Genomic DNA, 21314 nt, shown 5'->3' with positions numbered 1-21314 from the left:
AAAAAACCGGCAAGTTCCACGCGACAGCCGGACACGGAGACGACTTCTTGGGTTCGCCCTTCCGGGTCGCTTCGCTCTACTTACGCACCACCGTCGTGACACGGCCATGGTTACAAATCACAGCCATTGGATGTGGAGAGACCTTCCCAACTTCCTCCACGGTCCCAGTGTACACGCCCACTGGAGAGAGAGGGGGAGAGAGGGGGAGAGAGAGAGAGAGAGAGAGAGCGCGCGCGCTACGCTGGAGTCTTAACCGAGGTCACCTGCATCACCCAGAGCGCACCAGACCGCCGCTGTCAATGAGTCGCGCGCTCCGCTCCACTTCAAAATATTTCTCATGCCACTTCAGTTACTTGAAGAAATAGATAATTAGAGAAGAAGCTTTTTTTTTAGTGTGCATTTCCCGGTAATCATGCAGGATAGAGGAACATTTACCAGCCCGTTCTTCAGACCGCGCTGTCTGGCGGCGGCGGCGGCGCCGGCGGGCAAAACGAAACTAACTCACCCCGGGAAGGCGATCCTAGCAGGTGAGTCCATCTGAAAGTTGTACTAAATTTTTTTTACTGTTTTGCAAAGAAGTTAGTCGAAAACACCGTTTTTATTGTTTTTCTTTCAGTTTTTTTAGATGTGCTACTTTGGGTGCAACAAATAAATACTTGGGAAAAACCATAAAAAAAACAAAACTTGGAGTCAAAAAGTCAACAACTCAACAAACAGTACATAAATATGTATGCATGTTGAAAAGGAATCCTCCTCGCCAGGAAATTCCTCGAGTGTTCAAGAATTGACAGAACAGGTTATATTACAGTTAAGGTTATTTATTTAGCAATTACACACACACATGGAATGCATACCTACAAGGCCTTGGACTCCCCTGATGGTCTGCTCTGCATACAGTCAGCACACCCCCAGAATGAGAGTGGGCACCGTTCTCTAAGAACAATGGATATTTATCCCATTTCTGTGAGACTCCCTCTTATCTGACTTTCATATTTGTCTCAGTCTTAGTAGCGAAAAAGGGAGCTGAGTACGTCTGTAATTCAGACATCTAGCCGACATCAGCAGCAAAGACAGTCTGTCTGTATCTAATCTGTTCAGCCAAGGTCAAGAGCGACTGAGAACTTGACCAGTTGCGATTTCTCAGCTTCGAGACACATTCTTTAGTATAAGTGGGACATGAAACTTTAGTCAAAGTAAGGCAGTACAACATATAAATCATTAAATTCTCTTCAATATGTATGTCATATATGTATCCTATGTATAAAAACCTATCCCGGCCTTGAGAGGACCCTGTAATGATCTTCTGCTGCACCGATGGGGCTCTAAAGATCTCCTCTAGTGCGCTTGACATAATGACGTTATAGTGGATTAATGCGCGCGCGGCGGTGTATAGGGGACTCTTTAATGTTGCGCTTTTTTCTGGAGATCTTCTACAGATGAATATGAAAACAAATATGCATCCATTCTATCATCTCAGTGATTTACTGCACGGCTGTAACTAAGTAATATACAACTGTTGATCAATTGTAATGGATTAAAACCATGTTGGGAATACTTATAATAAAACAATCTAACATCACATCTAAAACGTAATTGAATGCCAACAAGCTGCAGAGGTTTGGTATGGGGACATATTAATAGATCAATTGATTGACGTATTGCTTCAGTCATGCTTGTTGTCGACCATTCCTGTGATTCATGGGTTTACCCCTGCTGAGGTTCAGACGCCCCGCTCTTCCTTTCCTGCAGCTCTCCCCCCTCTCCCCCCTCTCCCTCCTCCTCCCCTGATGATCAGGGTGCAGCAGCTCCATCTGATGAAGAGCCTCTCAAGAGGTGCCCCAGTATTAAGGCGGCACGCTGCTATTTGGCAGCACTCTGTTGATTTCCGCCTTGTTCTCTGGCACCGGCTCCAGGCTGAATATTTCATCGCTCTGAATGAATTCTCTTTGATTGGAGATTGGAAAAAAAAACTAACTTCTTTAGGATTATTTTTTTGAGTTATTGTGCTGATTTTATTTATATTTTTGGCTATAAAATGTCTTAAAATAGTCAAAACATCCAGATCCCACGGCGACATCTTAAAGCTGCTTGTTTTACCTGGCCAAAAGTATTAAAAAAAACAACAACCTACAAATATTTAGCTTAAGACAAAGATGACTTCACATCCGAGAGGCGAAAACCAGCCAATGTTTTGCTGTTTTTGCTCTAAAAATGATTCTCCCTCGCAATCTGAGCGTCTAGCTGTGGAGTCAGCATGCTGCATGCTGCACACAGGGCCTTTCATTCAGTCCACCACAGGCGAACTCCATCTAGGAGATTCTTTGATTGTTTCTAACCCTGAAGGCACAAAAGGCTTTCATGTAATTAATGTTATGTCTGACGATTCTCCCACTCAGCATAGTGTATTAATAGTGCTTTAAAAACAACTGTTTGAGGGAATGATTTTGTGGTTGGTGTAGCGAGGAGCTGAGGGACGAGAAAAAAAAAGAAATCTCCTGACTGGCGTCGTCCTGTCAGGCAGCGAGGATGGAAATGCCCTCCCCCTCATTCCTGTGCAGCCTGATTGACTGGATGGCCCCGCGCGCCGCTCCCTGTGTCGTTTAGCTCGTCTCGAGCCGGTCGGTCCAGTTTTCATTTTATCCGCCCTCTGACTCCTCCCGGCCTCGCTGCCAGCAAGCCATAGATGTATCTATCAAAAGGTGTTTTTGGAGATGAAAGTGTGTGAGCGTGTGTGTGATGTTCAAAGCGTGACTCAGCGGCGACCGTCTTTTTAAGTCGTCCATCAAAGGCCGCAGCCGATAACTTTGCATCGTCCTCTCGCCCCGGCTGTGGCACTTTCAGAAATCCAGCTGACCCCCTCCCTCCCTCCTCTGTGGTCCCGACATGCTAATGCTGCTTCAGGGTTCCTCTGTTATGGTTAGCAGCAGCAGCAGAGAGGGAGTGGGCCACGCAAACTCGCCCGAAGGCTACCGAGTATAGACAAAGCAAGACGTAGAAGGTCGCGGCCTTAATGGGTTACAGGGCCAGCGTAGACGGAGAGAGTGGGTGGCGAGAGGGGGGGGGGGGGGCGCACGTTTCCAAAGCTTTTAGAGATCTGCGAGGCTCTCTCTGCTCCCATCGGCTTGTTTAAAGTCCTCTATCTCTCTGCAGCCACTGGCGATGGCCGGAGTTGAGGACGCGGAAGGAAGGAGGGAAGGTTTTGTCTGCAGGAGGCCTGAGGGAGAGAGAGAGGGAGAGAGAGAGGGAGGTCTAAATGGAGTCTCTGGTTCTGATTCGCTGGGCCGCTGTGCATTCGTGTTCACTTGCAACACCTCAACACAAGAGAGAGAGAGAGTCTTTTATAATTCTTTGATCTTCATTTCATGATGGATTGGATTTTCCACTGAGACAGGCGTGTTTTTATGTCACTTTTCCTGCTCCGTCTCTCTCTCTCTGGCCTCGGGGCAGCCGGTTAGGTTTCTCTGAGTGCTTGTCTCCTCTCTGGCTCAGAGGGCTCGTCAAACGGTGCGCTTATACCCCGTTCCCTCGCGTCACAGGTGACGCAGGCGGTCACTTTCTCTCCCCCTCCTCCCCCCGGGTACCAGGAGGCGAGATGATAAATTACAGTGCACGTGACGGCCTGTCAGCTACATGTCGGCGTAATGCCGGCGCACAAACAAATAGAAATGAGTGAGGAAAGGCCCCGCATGGCTGTCAGCTTCGTTCGTTGCATTTGTGAGATTCATTATAGCACCACAGGTTTTTACGTGTTTTATCCAGGCGGAAACCTCTGGGTCTTATAAGTGAAGCCGATGCGGAAGTGATTTAAACTTGCTTTCTCTCTACTGACCAGCAGGGGGCGGCTCCTCTGGTCTTGAGTTATTCCCTCAGTAAACATTGTAACCATGAGTTTATGTCTCAATCTCTAGTTTCAAGTCTTCTTCAATACAGCATGATGTTCATTTAGTAAATTATGGTCATTTAGAGTCACACAGACCATAACGTAGGGAATGCTTTAAGGCGTGGCAACCCTATGATTACCATGTTGCTACCACGGCATTGTCTGGTCTGGGAGGTGGTTGTTTTTTTCCTCTTCGAATTTTGGGTGTTTTCAGTTCATGAAAGTAAATTGTAACATTTCCACCGAAAAATGTCTTCCCATCAAACCATTCGGTTGTAGTAAGCTCCACCCTCTTGTGTCACTTCTGACTGTAAAAAACAAAATGGCGACGGCCAAAAACCAGGATGGCGACAGGCCAAAACCAAGATGGCGACAGGCCAAAAACCAAGATGGCAACGGCCAGAAACCTACCATAAAAGTTGTAGCTGTAGCAAGCTAGGAGCAGCGCTAGCTAGCACTACTACTAGCTGCTGCTGCTGCTGCTACTGTCCGAGTCCCCTCTGCCCAAGTCGGGTATAGAGCCGGGGCTGGTCCCTACCTTTGGTGGTTGTCGGGGAGCTAGCAGAGAGCTAGCGGACGTTAGCGGCGAGCTAGCGGAAGTTAGCGCGGAACTAGCATGAGCGCCAGCTGGCTACAGCGGGGTGCAAATGAGGACAATGACCGAAGGTAGTAGCGGCGTATAACCCGACTTTTACGGTAGATGTTGACGGGCGAAAAACCCCAAATTGGCGACAGACAAAAACCAAGATGGCGACGGACAAAAACCAAGATGTTGACGGCCAAAAGCAAAGATGGCGACCGCCAAAATGCCAAACTCGATGCTTCAATACGGCCGTCCACAAGCCAATAGCTGATGTCTCGGTGACTGCGTCCACTTCTTATGTAGTCTGTTTTTTCTCTCACCGCTTACAAAGAACCATTTTCTCAAACGCTGTTCCTTTCAGTCAGCAGCTGTTTTTATTAATTACACAGTGATGTGGAAATTTCCTCAAAGCTTGTTTAAGAGCATCGATCAGAGTAAACGCGTACGTTTTTGTCAGTTATTTAATCACAGCGGGGCAATTCATTCTCAAGTAATTAACACTCTGACATCTACTTCAAGATGGTCGCCATTACAACAATCTTTTAAAGGCCGTGGAAATCCATTTTTCTCGATCTGCTTCTCCCTATGAGTGATGGACTATGAGCTCCCCTGAACGCACCAAAGTTTTTCAAACGCTCATAATTGCGTGCAAAATCGGGGCTGATCAGAAGACTGAATATCCGGCCTGTATGAACTCAAACCTCGATGTAATTAATCTAAATGTAAAACACGGAGACCTGTTCGGCGGCAGAGAGCCCAGCCGCCTGGTCTGCAGCTGCACAGGCTGTCAAAACAAACCCCGTGCACATTAGTGTTTTCGACGTGCTGCAGTTAATAGCGTCTCCCGTGTAAAAAGCAATCGTCATCCGTCCTGTAATGAAGCACCAGCGCGGCATTAGGGAGTGTTGCCCGGGACAGGAAGCTACGAGGCCAGGCGTCAGATGAATTATTCTTTTCATGTTGTGTTTTTGGCGCGAGGCAAACAGGGATATTACGGACCCTGTTAACGGGACATCTCCTGTTTGAAGTACATCAGTCCTCTGGCTACGTTTTCCTTTTGGACTGGAGACGTGGACTTAATAACATCGTTCCCCCCGTGAGAGATTATCATCTAAATAAGGGACATCTGGATGAATAATAGATAGATTCCGCTGGAAAACTGATTATTAATTTGCTGGCACACACAAACACACACATGTAGATTCACATTGTTGACTCTTAGTCGAACACAGAGTCCCTGAAAGAGAATCTTAATTCTCTAAAAAAAAAAAAGGTTTATTTTGAAGGAAATGGGCGCTTCAAATTAGTTTCGGAGCTGCTGCATTCAGAGATCGTCAGCTCCTCCGAAGAGAAGGGAACTTTCTGAGGGGACCAGATGTGTTGGATGCTCATTAGAGTCACCGAAGCGGACAGAGAAGGGTTCCAGAGACGGCTCCTCCCTGTCAGCTGCACCGCCTGCTGCACACCTGGCTCCCTCTGCGCCTCCCGGTGCTGCAAGAAGTGTGTTCAGAAGTATTTGGAGCTGAAATGATAAGTCCATTGACGACTGCTCCGGTGACGTATCGGTAGTTTGAGTCATCTTTCAAGAATAAACACTCCCATGTTCCTTGCTTTTCTTTGTCCTATGTGATAGAATACACTGGATGTCTGAGTTCTGGACTGCAGGAAGCAATTCAAAGATGTCACCTTAGGGTATAGGAAACTGTGACGCACGCTCATTTCTAGTAGCGACGTAGAAACACCGTGGGCCGGCGAGAAAAAACGGCAAAGGAATCTAATTTCTGGAGCATTCACCGACAGCACATTCAAGCATGAGCTTTATTGTGTAATTCAGCCCTCCAGATCACTTTCCATCAATCAGACCAATCGGTTGAAACGCAAACAAAGCCCATCCGGCTTTCCAAATATGGGATATTCTTTTGGTGTGACTTACAGTCGGGGTCAAAACAACCTTTGACAGAACACACAATACATGTACGGGAAATGTGTCTACCCGACCCAAGTTTCATGTCACTTCCTAATTTCTACAATCTGTTATAAAACCAGGTATGTTAAATATAACAAGTTACATACCGTAAACGTCGGGTTACAAGCCGCTCCTACGGCCGGTTAGTGTCCCCGCTGTCGCAAGCTAGTAGCATCGTTAGCTAGCGCTGCTGCTGCTGCTAGATAGCGCTGCTGCTGCTGCTAGCTAGCGCTGCTGCTAGCTAGCGCCTGCTGCTGCTGCTACTGCCCGCGTCCCCTCTGCCCAAGTCGGGTGTCGAGTCTGGTCCCGCTACCTTCGGTGGTTTTCGGGGAGCTAGCGGAAGTTAGCGGGGAAGTAACGGAGCGCTTGCAGGAGCCCCAGCTGGCTACAGCGGGGAGCTAACGGGGACATTGACCGAAGGTAGTAGCGGCTCGTAACCCGACGTTTACGGTATTATGTTTTTCTTATGATTCCAAATGTAAGGTGTCCAAACTATGTTTCATGATGATTTTCTCCAGCATAGTCCACCCTGATTTTAATGTAACCTTGGTCAGGTGGAAATGTAACCCAAAGTATTGATCTCTTTCAGCATTGCAACCACACAAGTGGTTATACAGACTATGGCTGAATGGGAGTGGAACCCTGCAGCCGGGTTCAACATGCCTGTGGAAATCCTCTTGCTTGCTGTAGCAGCACATGAATGCCTCTGGAACGATGGAATGACACGTCCAACAATCACATAGGAAGTGTCAGGGAAGTGTTGATTGATTGTCCCGACACAGTTCTACTTTTTTTAAACCAAACGAGTCATGTCTCGTGGATGTTTGCAATTTTTCACCGCCTTCCGGGTTGTGAATATCACTCCGGATGGCGTTTCCATTTCTTTCCCCGTGTAATAGCAAGTGTCAAGGATCTATGTGGATGCATTGATTTCATCACACGGCGTGGAGAAGTGCTGCTGAGGGGGGAGGAAGGGATGCTGAGAGAGAAAAATGAAGAATGGGAGATGAGAGGAGCGAGCTCGTGGAGATAAAGATTAATGTCTGTTTTGCTCGCGTCGCGCACGTCTGGCACAGGAGTCATTTAGGGTGTCATCTGTAAGTTTGTGGGTGTGAAATATGTGTGTTTTTGTTGTTGTGGGCTGCAAAATGGACTAGTAGACACAGAAAGCGCTTCTCCTCCTGATGAGGATTGATCAGTGTGTGCATGGGAGTCGCAGAGTGACTGGCGGTTGCTTTTGCCGCGTTCAGGCCGCCGTCTTCGGCTGGAAACCCATGAATGAGATTCATTGTTTTCTTTTTTAGACGAGATAACGCTGACCTACTGATCCGGGATCAGCGCGGCTGGGGTGGAGCGTTGCAACGCTCATGTGACTCCTGTTACACCCAGCCAACGTTTACTTACAGCTCACTGGCCTGTGTGTGTGTGTGTGTGTGTGTGTGTGTGTGTGTGTGTGTGTGTGTGTGTGTGTGTGTGTGTGTGTGTGTGACATCCCATGATCCAGCTTTGTCACAGTTTTTAGGAATTGGGCTGAATCCAACTATAATCAATGATAAGCTACTGAAATACTCAAAATCACATGTGGCAAAAACCAAATCCCTTTCATCACACTGAATAATAATAAAAAAAAGGATGTGTAATGTTTGGGAATAAACCAAAATAAAAACACTATAATTTTCAGAAAATATGTGTATCATGTCGTGACACATTTTGGTGCCATTGCTCTCCATAATATTTCTATTTTTGTCACAGTACAATCAAATGGAGATAAATGACTCTAAATGACTGCATTAGATAATTGCGCAGCCTTAAGTAAACTCCATTCACCCGTATTGATTTCCCTTATTAAATCAGAGAGCACTCTCAGGAGTGGAGGCGCCGATAAAGAGAAGCAGATGATCCGGCTTTATCAGGACGCTTATAATTCCCGATGTTGAGTATCTACTTATAGTCCTAAAAACGTATGTTTATCTTCACGGGGACAAAAGGTGAGACGTGCAGGACTGCAGAGCTAAAGGACACGTTCAGGTGAAGCATCGCTTTGCAGCACGCGGAGCCCGAATACACTGAGAAAAGTGAAATAAATACAAATAAAAAACACTAAGCATTAACAAATTCTACCTCCAAGACATATTTGTCTAAAAAAAAAATAAACATGAAGTACCCATTTTTAACCAGATAGTCTCCCAAAAAGGTTTTGCTATGTGAATACTTTGAAGGATGCTTTATTCTCATACATATTCTACATAAAGGGGCCTTAACATGGACTTTTTTTAAAGTTTTTTCTTTTTGCAATCTTAGAATTTTTGGGAAATCCCAGCTACTGCGACTTTTTGTTTAAAAAAAAAGCAAACATGTGATCACACAACCGGTAATTCCCAGAAGCAGAAAGAAGAATCCTGACCACTTCCTGTTTGCTTTCCCGACTTATACACCGAATAATAATAACAGGAGGAATTATTTCAGATCATGAATTTCTTTTCGTCTGTCTGCATGTTTCTGTGTGTGTGTGTGTGTGTGTGTGTCAGTGTCATTGAGTTAATGGAGGGTCTTGGTCTGGGTAATGGAGCCCCTCCCTGCAGGCTGAGCGGTTAATTTAATTAATGTCAGCCCTGTTTCCTCCTCCTCCCTCCTTCCCTCCCGCTTCGGCCTTGCTCTTGGACACTTGTCCTCATCTATTCGTCTCATCGACCGCGCCGCATCTCGGGCTCTAACTCTCCAGCGGTCGATCGCGCCTTCGCCCAGTTGCTTCATCCTGTCTTTTGCTCCTGCATATATGTTCCTCTCCACGCCCAAAACACACTGCTTTAACGGGGATATTTGAAGAGTGGTAACACCTTCTCACACAACGCCGCTCCTCTTCTCTCAAACGGCACAGTAGTTTAGCCGGGGTTGATTTATCTCCGCTCAGCTCGTTACTCTTCCTCCCTCGGCTGCAGTGCTGCTTATTTTTTTTTTTTTACATTTATGGAGAGCCGGGGATCCATTTGTGGAGTCGCTGTAATGATCCATGACGCAATGGCACCTCTGTGCAAATTCACGAGGGCGCCGGGGCACTGGATCAGGGTTTAGGCTGCAGCCGGGGAGAGACGTGGCGTGATGAGTCTAGGCGATGAGTCAACTAACCTGCTGCCTTCTCGCTTTATCAGCTGCAGGTTAATTTACAACTTTTTCCTTCTATCGATTAACATCTGCCCTGATTGTCTGTGTTTTCCCAGGAGGCCTTGCTGGCGGCATCGAGATCTGCATCACCTTCCCCACAGAGTACGTGAAGACCCAGTTACAACTGGATGAGAAGGCCAACCCACCCAAATACAGAGGAATAGGTGAGCGGGATGTATGAGCAGACTTTCAGCTATATATATATATATATATATATATATATATATATATATATATATATATATATATTTCATTTGTCAGCATTAAAAACATAAACACAATAAAATCCCAATGAAACAACAGACATTAAAGGAGCAGTTTAACATCGTGGGAAATACACTTCACTTAGCAATGGAAACAAGCTCCTATATTCCTTCCTTCCTTGCTTCCTCCTTACCTACCCACATACCCACCTTCCTACCTACCTACCTACCCTACGTACCTTCCTTCCTTCATACCAACTACTTACCTATACCCACCTACCTTCCTTCCTTCCAACTAACTACCTACTTACCTATACCCACCTACCTTCCTTCCTACCAACTACCTACTTACCTATACCTACCTACCTTCCTTCCTTCCAACTAACTACCTATTTACCTATACCCACCTACCTTCCTTCCTTCCTTCCTACCAACTACCTACTTACCTATACCCACCTACCTTCCTTCCTTCCAACTAACTACCTACTAACCTATATCCACCTACCTAACTACCTGCCTACCTTCCTTCCTTCCTTCCTACCAACTACTTACCTATACCCACCTACCTTCCTTCCTTCCAACTAACTACCTACTTACCTATACCCACCTACCTTCCTTCCTTCCTTCCTACCAACTACCTACTTACCTATACCTACCTACCTTCCTTCCTTCCTTCCTTCCTTCCTTCCTTCCAACTAACTACCTATTTACCTATACCCACCTACCTTCCTTCCAACTAACTACCTACTTACCTATACCTACCTACCTTCCTTCCTTCCTTCCTTCCTTCCTTCCTTCCAACTAACTACCTATTTACCTATACCCACCTACCTTCCTTCCAACTAACTACCTACTTACCTATACACACCTACCTTCCTTCCTTCCTTCCTACCAACTACCTACTTACCTATACCTACCTACCTTCCTTCCTTCCAACTAACTGCCTACTTACCTATATCCACCTACCTACCTACCTGCCTACCTTCCTTCCTTCCTACCAACTACTTACCTATACCCACCTACCTTCCTTCCTTCCTTCCTTCCTTCCTTCCAACTAACTACCTACTTACCTATACCCACCTACCTTCCTTCCTTCCTTCCTACCAACTACCTACTTACCTATACCTACCTACCTTCCTTTCTTCCAACTAACTACCTACTTACCTCTACCTACCTACATTCCTTCCTACCAACTACTTACCTATACCAACCTACCTTCCTTCCTACCAACTACCTACCTACTTACCTACTTACCTACCTTCCTTCCTTCCTCCCAGTTGGTGGGTATCGGTAAGTAGTTACTTACCGATACCCACCAACCTACCTTCCTTATTCCAACTACCTACCTACTTACCTACCTACCTATACCCACCTACCTAACTTTCTTCCTTCCTACCATCGTACCCTCCTACTTACCTACCTGTATACCTTCCTAAAGTATATTCTGTTCTTCATCCGGTCTCTGTGCCTCTCTCAGGAGCTCATTATCTAATTACCCATCATCCCTAGGTACATAAGGGATTCTGGCAGACTGTCACTGTGCTTGTTTATATGACTCGGAGCAGATCAACGCACACACACAATCTATGCTTGCGTACTAGGGTAAACACACACACACACACACACACACACACAGCCAGACTGTGACGGTAATGTTGGCTGGAGCTCTGAGGATCGTACTCCGTGCTAATGAGCGCTCAAGACAGCTGTTGCTTGTTCTGCTCGGTTGTGCGTTTGGCTCGATAGCAGAACCTGGACTGATGACTCTGGACGCAAGTTCAAAGAAAAACACCAAGTGTTGGGGAAAACAGCCTGTTGATGAACCACAGCTGGTGTGCTCTTAGGTGTAATCTTTATCAGAGTAATTCCATACTGATGCTGCATGATAAACACCGCAGCACTACATGTATTATGCTATCGGGAAGAATCACCAATGTATGTGTTGGCTGGGATTAGTGCTCTCAATTCATAAAAAACTCATTTAATTTCTAACATTTTATAATGTGTGTGTGACTCCAGGTGACTGTGTGAAACAGACGGTTCAGGGTCACGGTGTGAAAGGACTGTACAGAGGACTCAACTCACTGCTGTATGGATCCATACCCAAATCTGCAGTCAGGTGAGACAAATACATGTACTTGAGATCAGGTCAAATTTGTGACGTATAAATGTCGAGATAAAAAAAGTAGTAAACCTCAAATTAACTGATTTGAACTGAATTGATTGTATAATTTAGCTTCTAAGTAGCTTTCCAGTATTTCTCTGAACAGATGATGTTATGAAGTCTTATATCTATCCACCTTTAAAGTAAATAGTTTCTTTAAATAATCTACTTTTTTTAAATAGTTGAATGTTTTGTCACACATATTTTCTAATATTGTTTTTTGTTCGGAATATTGGGCATTTTTGCCTTTTTTATTGTGTAGAGGCCATTGTAGAAACAGAGAGAGAGAGAGAGGTATGGTTATATAACAAGGCGCTCCGTATTTATATTCCAATAAACCCAGAAGGTGGAGTGTATATGTGCAGTAAAGTCTGGAATAATATGAGCTCGTTGAGATCTTCTACCTGGAACCACTAACTCACACGTTCCAATTATTCTAGTCCATTACCCACAATTCAAGGCATAAATGCCACACTTGCCTTCGGTATAATTACATTATTCTTTCACAGCGGTGACATTTATCTTCAGACGAGTGTGCGCTACTGCGGCGCTCGTGTGCAAGCGCGCACGTGAGCGTGCACGTCTGCACAAAGAAAAAACAAAGTCGGACGCTTTGGCTGTCACAGTTTTTTGTTCGCCGTTTCTTTCGTCTCTCTTTGTTTGTGTGTGTGTGTGTGTGTGTGTGTGTGTGTGTGTGTGTGCGCACGTGTGTGTGACGCTGGAGGGCAGCGCCTGTCTGTTCGATAGAGAGACAGGCCCAGCCAGGCGGAGCAAAGATGCCACTCAAACCCAGGCGGGGTCTTAATAGGAGTACAGAGAGGAAGGCTTGTGTTGGTACTCTGTCAGTGTGTGTGTGTGTGTTTATGTGTGTGTGTGTTTTTACATATGAGTGTGTCAGTCAGCCTTTTCCGGCGGGAGTCTGTCTGCTTTGGTTTTCTGCTCTGAGGATGGCTTTCTCTTGTGCTCCTACACTGCTGTGTGTTGCTTTTCTCCCTCAGCTTGAGAACAAGTGATTAAGGTAACGCCCCAAAACATTACAAAAAAGGTAAATAAAATAAATCAAACATGACGGAGATTAGATTTGATTTACAGAGAATACTTTCCACTGGCCTCCCTCCCCGCCTCCCTACCTCTCCTCTGCCTCCACCATCCCATTAACTGATTGCTTGTGCACCAAACAGCCGGCTGGAGGGTCATGGAGGCCCGAGAGGGACAGACGAGAGCGCTTTTGACCTTTCTCCATCCGTTTGACCCTCTATCTTGTATCTCCATCCCTCTCCCACGTCGGCTCCGCCTCCTTTCTCTTCTTTCCACGTGTCCACCCGACTCTTTCCCCTCTCTCTCCACTTCACCTCTTCTTCTCTCCTCATCGAGCCGAGGAGAAGACTGACCTTGTCGAAAAGACCCTACTCACGAAGATTGGGAATGACTCATCCTCCGCCCGTGGATGTCGGCCAAAACATGTCACATCCTGGCGGAGGAGTTCAGTCCACTTGTTAAATGTGATTGGGAGAGGGAATTCTGAAAGGGAGTAAATTGGCACAGGCGCCGGCCTGACAGCGGCACTTTTCTCTCCAGCGGCTTTCAACGAATAGCCTTTTGTTTCACAAGGTTAATTATTAAGTGCAGTCTGCTTTTCTTTCTTTGAATACTCTCCGGTTTTATGGTGAGTGGCTCTCTCACACACAGAGAGAGAATTGAAAGGATTTATTTTCACGTGTTGTTTGTTCACCGCTCGACAGTCGGAGCCGGTTAATTGCGTGGAGAATTTCAAAACTAAAACCTGAGCGAGGCAGAGGAACAGACGTGGGAGGTTAATGAGCGGAGGGGAAGACGATGCGACGGTTGATTAAAACATACAGAATAAAAACAAAAACAAAAATCACAGGAGCCGAACGGAAGAGAGGAATCCCTGCAGAGACGTGAGGACGGCGGGTAGACTGATAAAGACACCGGGAGGAAAACAAAGCATCCATCAAGACCCAAGTGTCTGTCCTCCCCCGCCCTGCTCTCTGCTAAATGTACCGGGCAGCGTCCTCCCTTCAGAGCAATTCAATTCCATCTATAAATAACCTTTCTTGTAAAGGGCTCACTGGCACAACATTTTCTGATTGAAGAGATCCATAAACCACACCCCTCTCTCTCTCTCTCCCTATCTCTCTCCCCATCTCTTTGGGCTGGCTTCCATGGCAGCTGTTGCTGGTCACTCGGCGGTTGCTGAGACACTCAGGTTTATTGGCGCATCCTTAATGAGGACGCAGGAAGGAAGGATAATTAAATAAGTAAAAGCCGTGAGGCGCACTTTCAGCGGCCTAAACATCCTTGTCTTACGACATCGCATCATATTAGACTGCGATATTTCCACCTGTGTGGTTTTCTTTCATTCGTTTACTGTAGCCTTTCCATGTGATTTGTTTAATTTATTTTTACATTAGCTGTAAGATGATCTGGGGGCGATTTTTAAAGCCGCATCGATCAGACTGCAGAGTGGGTTTAATACGAGAGCAAAAGGCCTCGACCACAAAATACACTTGTTGTCACAGGACTGACTGGCAGTGCGCTGGCCCGATGCCCAGCAATGCCCATGGGGTTCAGGGCTGTCCCGCTTGTCGGGGGCTCATTTTTCATGCACAGTCGGCATTTCTGCACACTCTGCCCGAGGGGATTCACCCACAATTCATCAGCTCTGTGACGTCACCGCAAAGGGGTTAAAGTGGGGAAGACCACGGACCCAAATGCAGACGAGATGAGGGAGCAGCAGGAATTCAGTGATTTATTTTCAAAGCTTACTGAGACAAAAGGTCATCCCCTTCTAAGTAAGACCAGAATCTTCAATAATGTCTTCTTTTTTTTCTCAGGTTCGGGGCGTTTGAGTTCCTCAGCAACCGCGCCAGGGACGAGTCCGGGCGCCTGGACAGCACCAGAGGCCTGCTGTGTGGGCTTGGAGCCGGGGTCCTGGAGGCCCTGTTGGTGGTCTGTCCCATGGAAACCATCAAGGTAAGTTACCCACTGATCTGTGGTCAGCGAAGACGAATGTGCCTGAAACACGTCCCAAGTATTCTGTGAATTTATAATTGTTTTGTCTCATAAGCCTATTGAAAATACGTCTTATCCACAACATGAGCATACTGCTGCTTTTCAAGGACTGAAACTAATCTGAACTCTAAAACATTTTGATATGATATGTCCTCAACTTATCAACTTCTCAGAGGAATAGTGTCCCCTGCACACTGTCACTGTTTCGTTTGACCAGACTAAACATTTGTGCAGTTTTCAATATTCTTCTTTGTAATAGCAAAACATTTTTTTTTTGTAATCTCCCAAGGTAAAATTTATTCACGACCAGTCTTCAGCCAACCCCAAATACAAGGGCTTTTTCCACGGAATCAGAGAGATCATCAACGCACAAGGTAAAGACGCTGCAGTGCATGTCTGCCATCTGCTGGTCAGACAGGGTAATGCAGCTGGAGTGGAGCATCCAGACCTGATGTTGTCTACTGAAAGTATTCTTATGCCTCTCTGATCGTGTCTCATCAGGAATAAGAGGGACATATCAGGGGCTCACGGCCACGGTCCTCAAACAAGGCTCCAACCAAGCTATTCGGTTCTATGTGATGACGTCTCTCAAGAACTGGTACAAAGGTCAGTGTCAGAGTTTGTCTGTCTATCAGTGAAGCATATATTTGAACACGAGACCACCGCAGCTGATGGGTAGGAAAACTAGTTTGAATGTGTGTTAGAGGTTCTTGTAGGGTTTCAAATGGGTCTCTTCCTGGAGGGCTGAGATTCCACCAAGAACTCTTTGCTTCTGAAGAACCGTTTTGTAAAGAGAGGGTTTTTTCAAGGGAGAAAGATTTCTTCAAGGTTTTTGAAAGCATTGGTGTTAAGAGGAAACGCCCATGAACCCCAAAAACTGGGATTGTTGCGGGTTGAGCTGCATCGCATCAGATGTTTTGGAGATTTCCACAACAAGTATAAAGCAGAACTAGAGGTTATTTCCATGGTGGATGGCGGAAATGAAACTAGAAGTAATGCGAGAATGCCGACTGACATATTATACGTATTTGTATATAATGTGGACTTGCGACCCGGCACACTATGAAGATTAATATTAGTATGTATGGGTTTTAGCAGCTAGACACTCGGTTCAGTTCAGTGCGTTCCAGCATTCACTGTTACCAACTCCTCTGTGATGTCCTTCCACCAGGTGATGACCCCAATAAAGCCATGCATCCCCTGTTGACTGGAGCGTTTGGAGCCGTGGCCGGAGCCGCCAGTGTCTTTGGAAACACCCCACTAGACGTCATCAAGACGAGGATGCAGGTACAGTGCAAGATGGTCACCTTTACAACCATTACACCAGTACGCTGTTTTGTTATTGGTGTCTGTGTGTGTTCCTTGCTGGTTGTAGCGGCAATCCTCTCTCCGTCCGGTAACCCCTATCACCACTACTGTTACAGTCTGTGTATGGGCAATGAAGAATCATTCAGTGCTCAAAAAACCTGACTGATTAACCTTGACTGAGGGATATTGGCTATGACGTAGTCAGTAGCGTAACACATCTTATTAAGTCTAATGTGGCTCTTACACTAGTGTTGTTAGAAACAACAATAACTTTCTTTTCAATTCCCAAAGGGTCTGGAGGCGCATAAATATAAAAGCACAATGGACTGTGCTTCAAAGATCCTGAGACATGAAGGCGTGGCAGCGTGAGTACGAGTCCACTTTGTTTCGGTTTAGCTTAGCACTGTTGCAATGGGACGCGCCTACTGGCTTTAGTTCGATGATATTATTCTGCAAATAACCAGAAACCAAGTGTTTTATATTCTCTCTCTCTCTCTTTGTGTCCGCCTGTAGTTTCTATAAAGGGACGGTTCCCCGGCTGGGCCGCGTGTGTCTGGACGTGGCCATCGTGTTCATCATCTACGAGGAGGTGGTGAAGGTCCTGAATGTGGTCTGGACGACGGACTGAGCTGTTGGACGCGCAGACAGAGAGTGTGTGAGAGAGAGAGAGAGAGAGAGAGAGAGAGAGATAGCGAGAGAGAGAGAGGACGGGCGGCGGCAGCTCCCTGCTTCCCATCGAGGCGGCAGACATCCGATCCGAGTTTTCTGCGGGCCTCCACCGCTGGACTTGGATCAGTGTCGCATGCTAACCAGGGAGAGCTCGCAGGGATGGACGGCGGCAGAGAAGAAAAAAAGCCTTAAAAAAATATATATACCGTAAAAGTCGGGCTACGAGCCGCTACTACCTTCGGTCAATGTCCCCGTTAGCTCCCCGCTGTAGCCAGCTGGGGCTCCTGCTAGCGCTCCGTTACTTCCCCGCTAACTTCCGCTAGCTCCCCGAAAACCACCGAAGGTAGCGGGACCAGACTCGACACCCGACTTGGGCAGAGGGGACGCGGGCAATAGCAGCAGCAGCAGCGCTAGCTAGCAGCAGCACTAGCTAACGCTGCTCCTAGCTTGCTACAGCGGGGAAACTGACCAGAGTTAGGAGCGGGGCTTGTAACCCGACTTTTACGGTATACAAAAAAAATACTTGAGGGTACGCAGAGCTCCTCTGCTACCAAGGGTCCATTTCACAAGTGGGATTATGAAGTTCGCCAGATAGCTGTGACAAAAAGAGGCTTCATCCCACGTAGACATCATTTCTAAGAGACTCACTTGGCTCTCCAACACGATTCCTTTTTAAAAGCAGCCTTTCTTTTTTCCCCAAGTTATCTGCCTCGCTTTCTTGCAAACCCACTTTGTAAAATAGCCAGTGAAGAGCATCGTTTAGACACAGATGTTCCGCTGATGTTTACCGCCAGCTAGGCTCTCTGTCGCCGTTAGCTGGTGTTGCTCTCTGCTTCTTCTTGTGCCTGATACGGTTTCACATCCAGAGGAGCCAGCCTGCAGCTGGTTGCCGTTTACGCTCACATAAACTGCAGCAACTTCCATAACTAAGCCTTTATATAGAGCGATTTTACGTTTATGATACGCCGATTATTTTTATACAGCGTAGATTCTAATTTAGTCTTATTACCAGCATTGTGGTTTTATTGTAAAGTATACAATATTTTATTCCTGTGCCAAATTATGAACGTGTGTTCAGAGTAGCCTAATGATCTTAACAAGAGAATATATGACTTATATATTGTGACATACATTATAGATGTATTTATTGAATGTTAAATATGGACACGGTTGAGGGATTATTTGCGGTCAACTTGTGCCACTTGTGTCAAGTTCTTTTGGTTTGTTCTTCTTCCTGTGATCGGGTCTGGGTGTAAAGAAGTTAGGTAAAATATTTTATTGTTGTATTTCACTGTGAGTCTAAATGACCCAACTATACTTAAGTTATAGAGACCGAGTAACCTCAGACCAATTAATAGAAGCAGAAGCAGTCATACCCGAACAAAAGGTTTCCAGCACTTAAAGTTGATATTGTCTGCTTACATTGGAAGTCTGTTTTAGTATGTTCTCTACTTCAGTGGTATGAGATCGATGACTGGAAAAGAAAGAAGAGAACTATTCTCCTGCTCTGCACATTTACTCATTCATTTACTCTCGGGTGGAACTCCTCACAATTCATTGGTACGATAGTCAACCTGTGATGAGGGGTTCGCTGCTTCATTCACTGTAAAGCTCTTTTCAAAAGTGCCTTTTGCTGAGAAATATCTCCCTCTATCTGTTTTTGGAGATTTCTGTAGTCCATTCAGAAACATGAAAACAGTCACTGTGTCTCTCGCTGTACTAACTGTACCAAAATACTGATGCATTATGTTTTTTTTCTCTTCTGTTGGACCAAACAAAACGCCTGTGTTCCCATACTGCCAAATGGCCATGAAGAAAATGTGATTGTCACAGCAAACCAATGTATTCCAAGGCTGTATGTATGTGTCTGTGTGTGTATACGTGTAGTTTCTTTATGATGACGCTTGTGCAATAACCCCCCCCTCCCCACACACACACACACACACACACACACACACACACACACACACCTCCGTTTGCCTGCGCTCAACGTCAAGTCCTCTGTTGTAAGTGGTGGTAGGATGGGATGGGAGGAATGGGGGGGTCAAAACTCATTAAAAACTCATTAAAAAAAGCTTCTGAGCGCAGACTGGTTGTTGTCTTTTCATCCTCCCTCTCTGTTGTTCTGCTCTTTTGGTTGCAGCAGATCACGTTGGGACAAACCATGGGGGGCAGGTAGGGAGGAACCGAACAGGGGACTCATTGTTCCGGTTTTGGCTGATGCTCATGTAGTCCAGCGCTCTCTCTTTCTCTCTCTCTCTCTCTCTTTTGCGCACACACAAACACACTTTAAATCCACGGTGCCCCAGTGTTTGTTGTGAGAAGGAATGTGAAAGCTCTGCAGAAGAAGGGAAGTGAGGACAGCATGTAGTGGATATTTAGGCCCCATGAGGAAGCTCAACTGAACTAGTGTGTGTGTGTGTGTGTGTGTGTGGAATTCAGATCGCTTTAAGTAACAGTAAAGCATTTAAAATGTTCTGAAGTAAGAAAAAAAGAAGGAAGTATCGGCATCAAGATATATGTGAAGTAGCAAAAGTAACACCGTCATGATGCAGAATGAATGAAGTGGCGCTAACAGTGCTAACCGAGCTAACGGTGATATCCTGAGGGCCGCTTCACGACATCTTTACACGGACAGTAGTCCTTCCCTGCTGTAATAAATCATGTATTTAGCTGAATCTGCAAAGTAACCAAAGCTTTAAAGTAAATGTAGTGGGGTTAAGAAGCGCAGTGCCTCCAAAAATGTAGAGGAGAAGTATAAAAACAAAACAATACCGTTGGAAAGTACAGTGCTGATACAGTACTTGCCACCACTGGTGTGAGCATGCCAAACAGTTATTCTTTAACCAGTAGGTGGAGCTGTTGCAAGAGCCTCTAACACATCTGTGAAGCGTCCTACTGCACACACACACACACACACACACACACACACACACACACACACACGTACGTGCACATCAATGATGAGAGAGGCCTCCTTTCACTTCGCATATCTGTACAATAGGGCTTTATAAGATGGGTCAAAGAACCGACCCACCTCCCTTCATCCTGACATCATCACTCCCTCCTCCTCCTCCTCCTCCTCCTCCTCATTTTCTCTGGATTGGTGCCAAAAATTGCAGAAGAATCTCTCATCATCTTCGCAGACATCAGCCACGCAGCTCGGGCCTTCAGATCCTCATTGAAGCTCTGGAGATGGAGAAAGTTGAGCCGCCACGTTTATCTGAGAGCAGTGGCTTCAAAGCTCCGCTTCTTTATTTTGCCCGACATACAAATACTCAGAGGTGGACATAAAACCAAGTACCTTAGATTTCATTTGAGTTGCTGAATTATTTTCCTTTCTTCAGAGACTTCTTAATAGTTATTTAAAAAAATGAATGCTTTTGGTATGTGTCTTTCTGCTTCTGACCCCTTCTGCCCTCATGTCACAAGCCTTGAGTTAAAAGATACGCAATTTCTCATTTGAAGCATTTATATTATTAGTGTTTTGCCCTGAGGTATATTTCACAGGAAAAAAAACAATAAGATAAATGCATATTTGTAAATGACAGTTTATTTCTAATACTTTTAAACCTTTGCATGACCCCTGTAGACTTAGTCTTGGACCATACTGGTGTGTATTGAATGCATCAAACGCACATGTACAGTATTCCCTAATTGACCGGTCACGTGTCTACTTTAACCCCTGCAGTGAGGGATTTGAAGCACTGTCCTGCCTGCCTTGTCCTGATGAGTTTTTACAGTCGTGCCCCCCTCCCTCCCTCTCTCTCCCTCCCATTACTCAGTTTCTCCCCGAAAGCCCCCATTCACTCCGACCCAGTGAAGGGTGAGTAATGTTATTGTTCTCCAGTCTTCCTCTCCAAAGGGTGGATGCTCTTCGTCCTGCGCCATGAGATGAAGATCTTTTGTTCCTTTTCTGTTGTCGTTGTTACGGATCTCGTCACATCTTATTTCCATGCACACTTCTCGCTCCTATTCACCGATTTGGACATAAAGTGGCCGCGCCGCTGTCCGTGGTGCTGAACGGGATTTCCTAAAAACGTATAGAAACTTTTCTTTCCTTTCTTTTGTTTCCATGAAAAAGATGTTGGCTCCGGGTTTAGAGCAACGCCGCGAGGCACTGTGAACGCCTCTATTTGGGGATTATTCGAAGAGTCGTTTCCTATTTATTTGCACCTCAGCAGGAATAATACGACTTTCTCACTCACTCATTTGTTGAGCAACAGATTGAGCAACCAGAGAGGGAGAGAGGGAGGGAGGGAGGGGGGCACAGAGAGTGAGGGAGGGAGAGAGAGAGAGAGAGAGACTGTACGCCAACAGTAGCTGTAAGGGGCGGTGTCCAA

At 45.9% G+C, this 21314-nt stretch overlaps 1 protein-coding gene across 1 annotated transcript; it reads left to right on the top strand.

Annotated features, from left to right (window-relative positions):
• Window positions 1–412: 412 nt before the first annotated feature.
• LOC306740474 (tricarboxylate transport protein B, mitochondrial) lies at window positions 413–19007 on the top strand (the record flags this gene model as incomplete). The annotated part of the gene is made up of 9 exons (XM_079222632.1): window positions 413–527; window positions 9648–9755; window positions 11814–11913; window positions 14817–14955; window positions 15284–15368; window positions 15496–15600; window positions 16166–16281; window positions 16594–16667; window positions 16816–19007. The coding sequence occupies 9 exons, from the start codon at window positions 413–415 to the stop codon at window positions 16928–16930; spliced, it is 957 nt and encodes a 318-aa protein (XP_079078758.1). The 3' UTR covers window positions 16931–19007.
• Between the last annotated feature and the right edge of the window lie 2307 nt (window positions 19008–21314).

This window comes from Taurulus bubalis (assembly GCF_910589615.1).
Source record: "Taurulus bubalis genome assembly, chromosome: 8".
In the NCBI taxonomy this organism is placed as follows: Eukaryota; Metazoa; Chordata; class Actinopteri; order Perciformes; family Cottidae; genus Taurulus; species Taurulus bubalis.
This window is presented reverse-complemented; position numbering and strand designations above follow the sequence as displayed.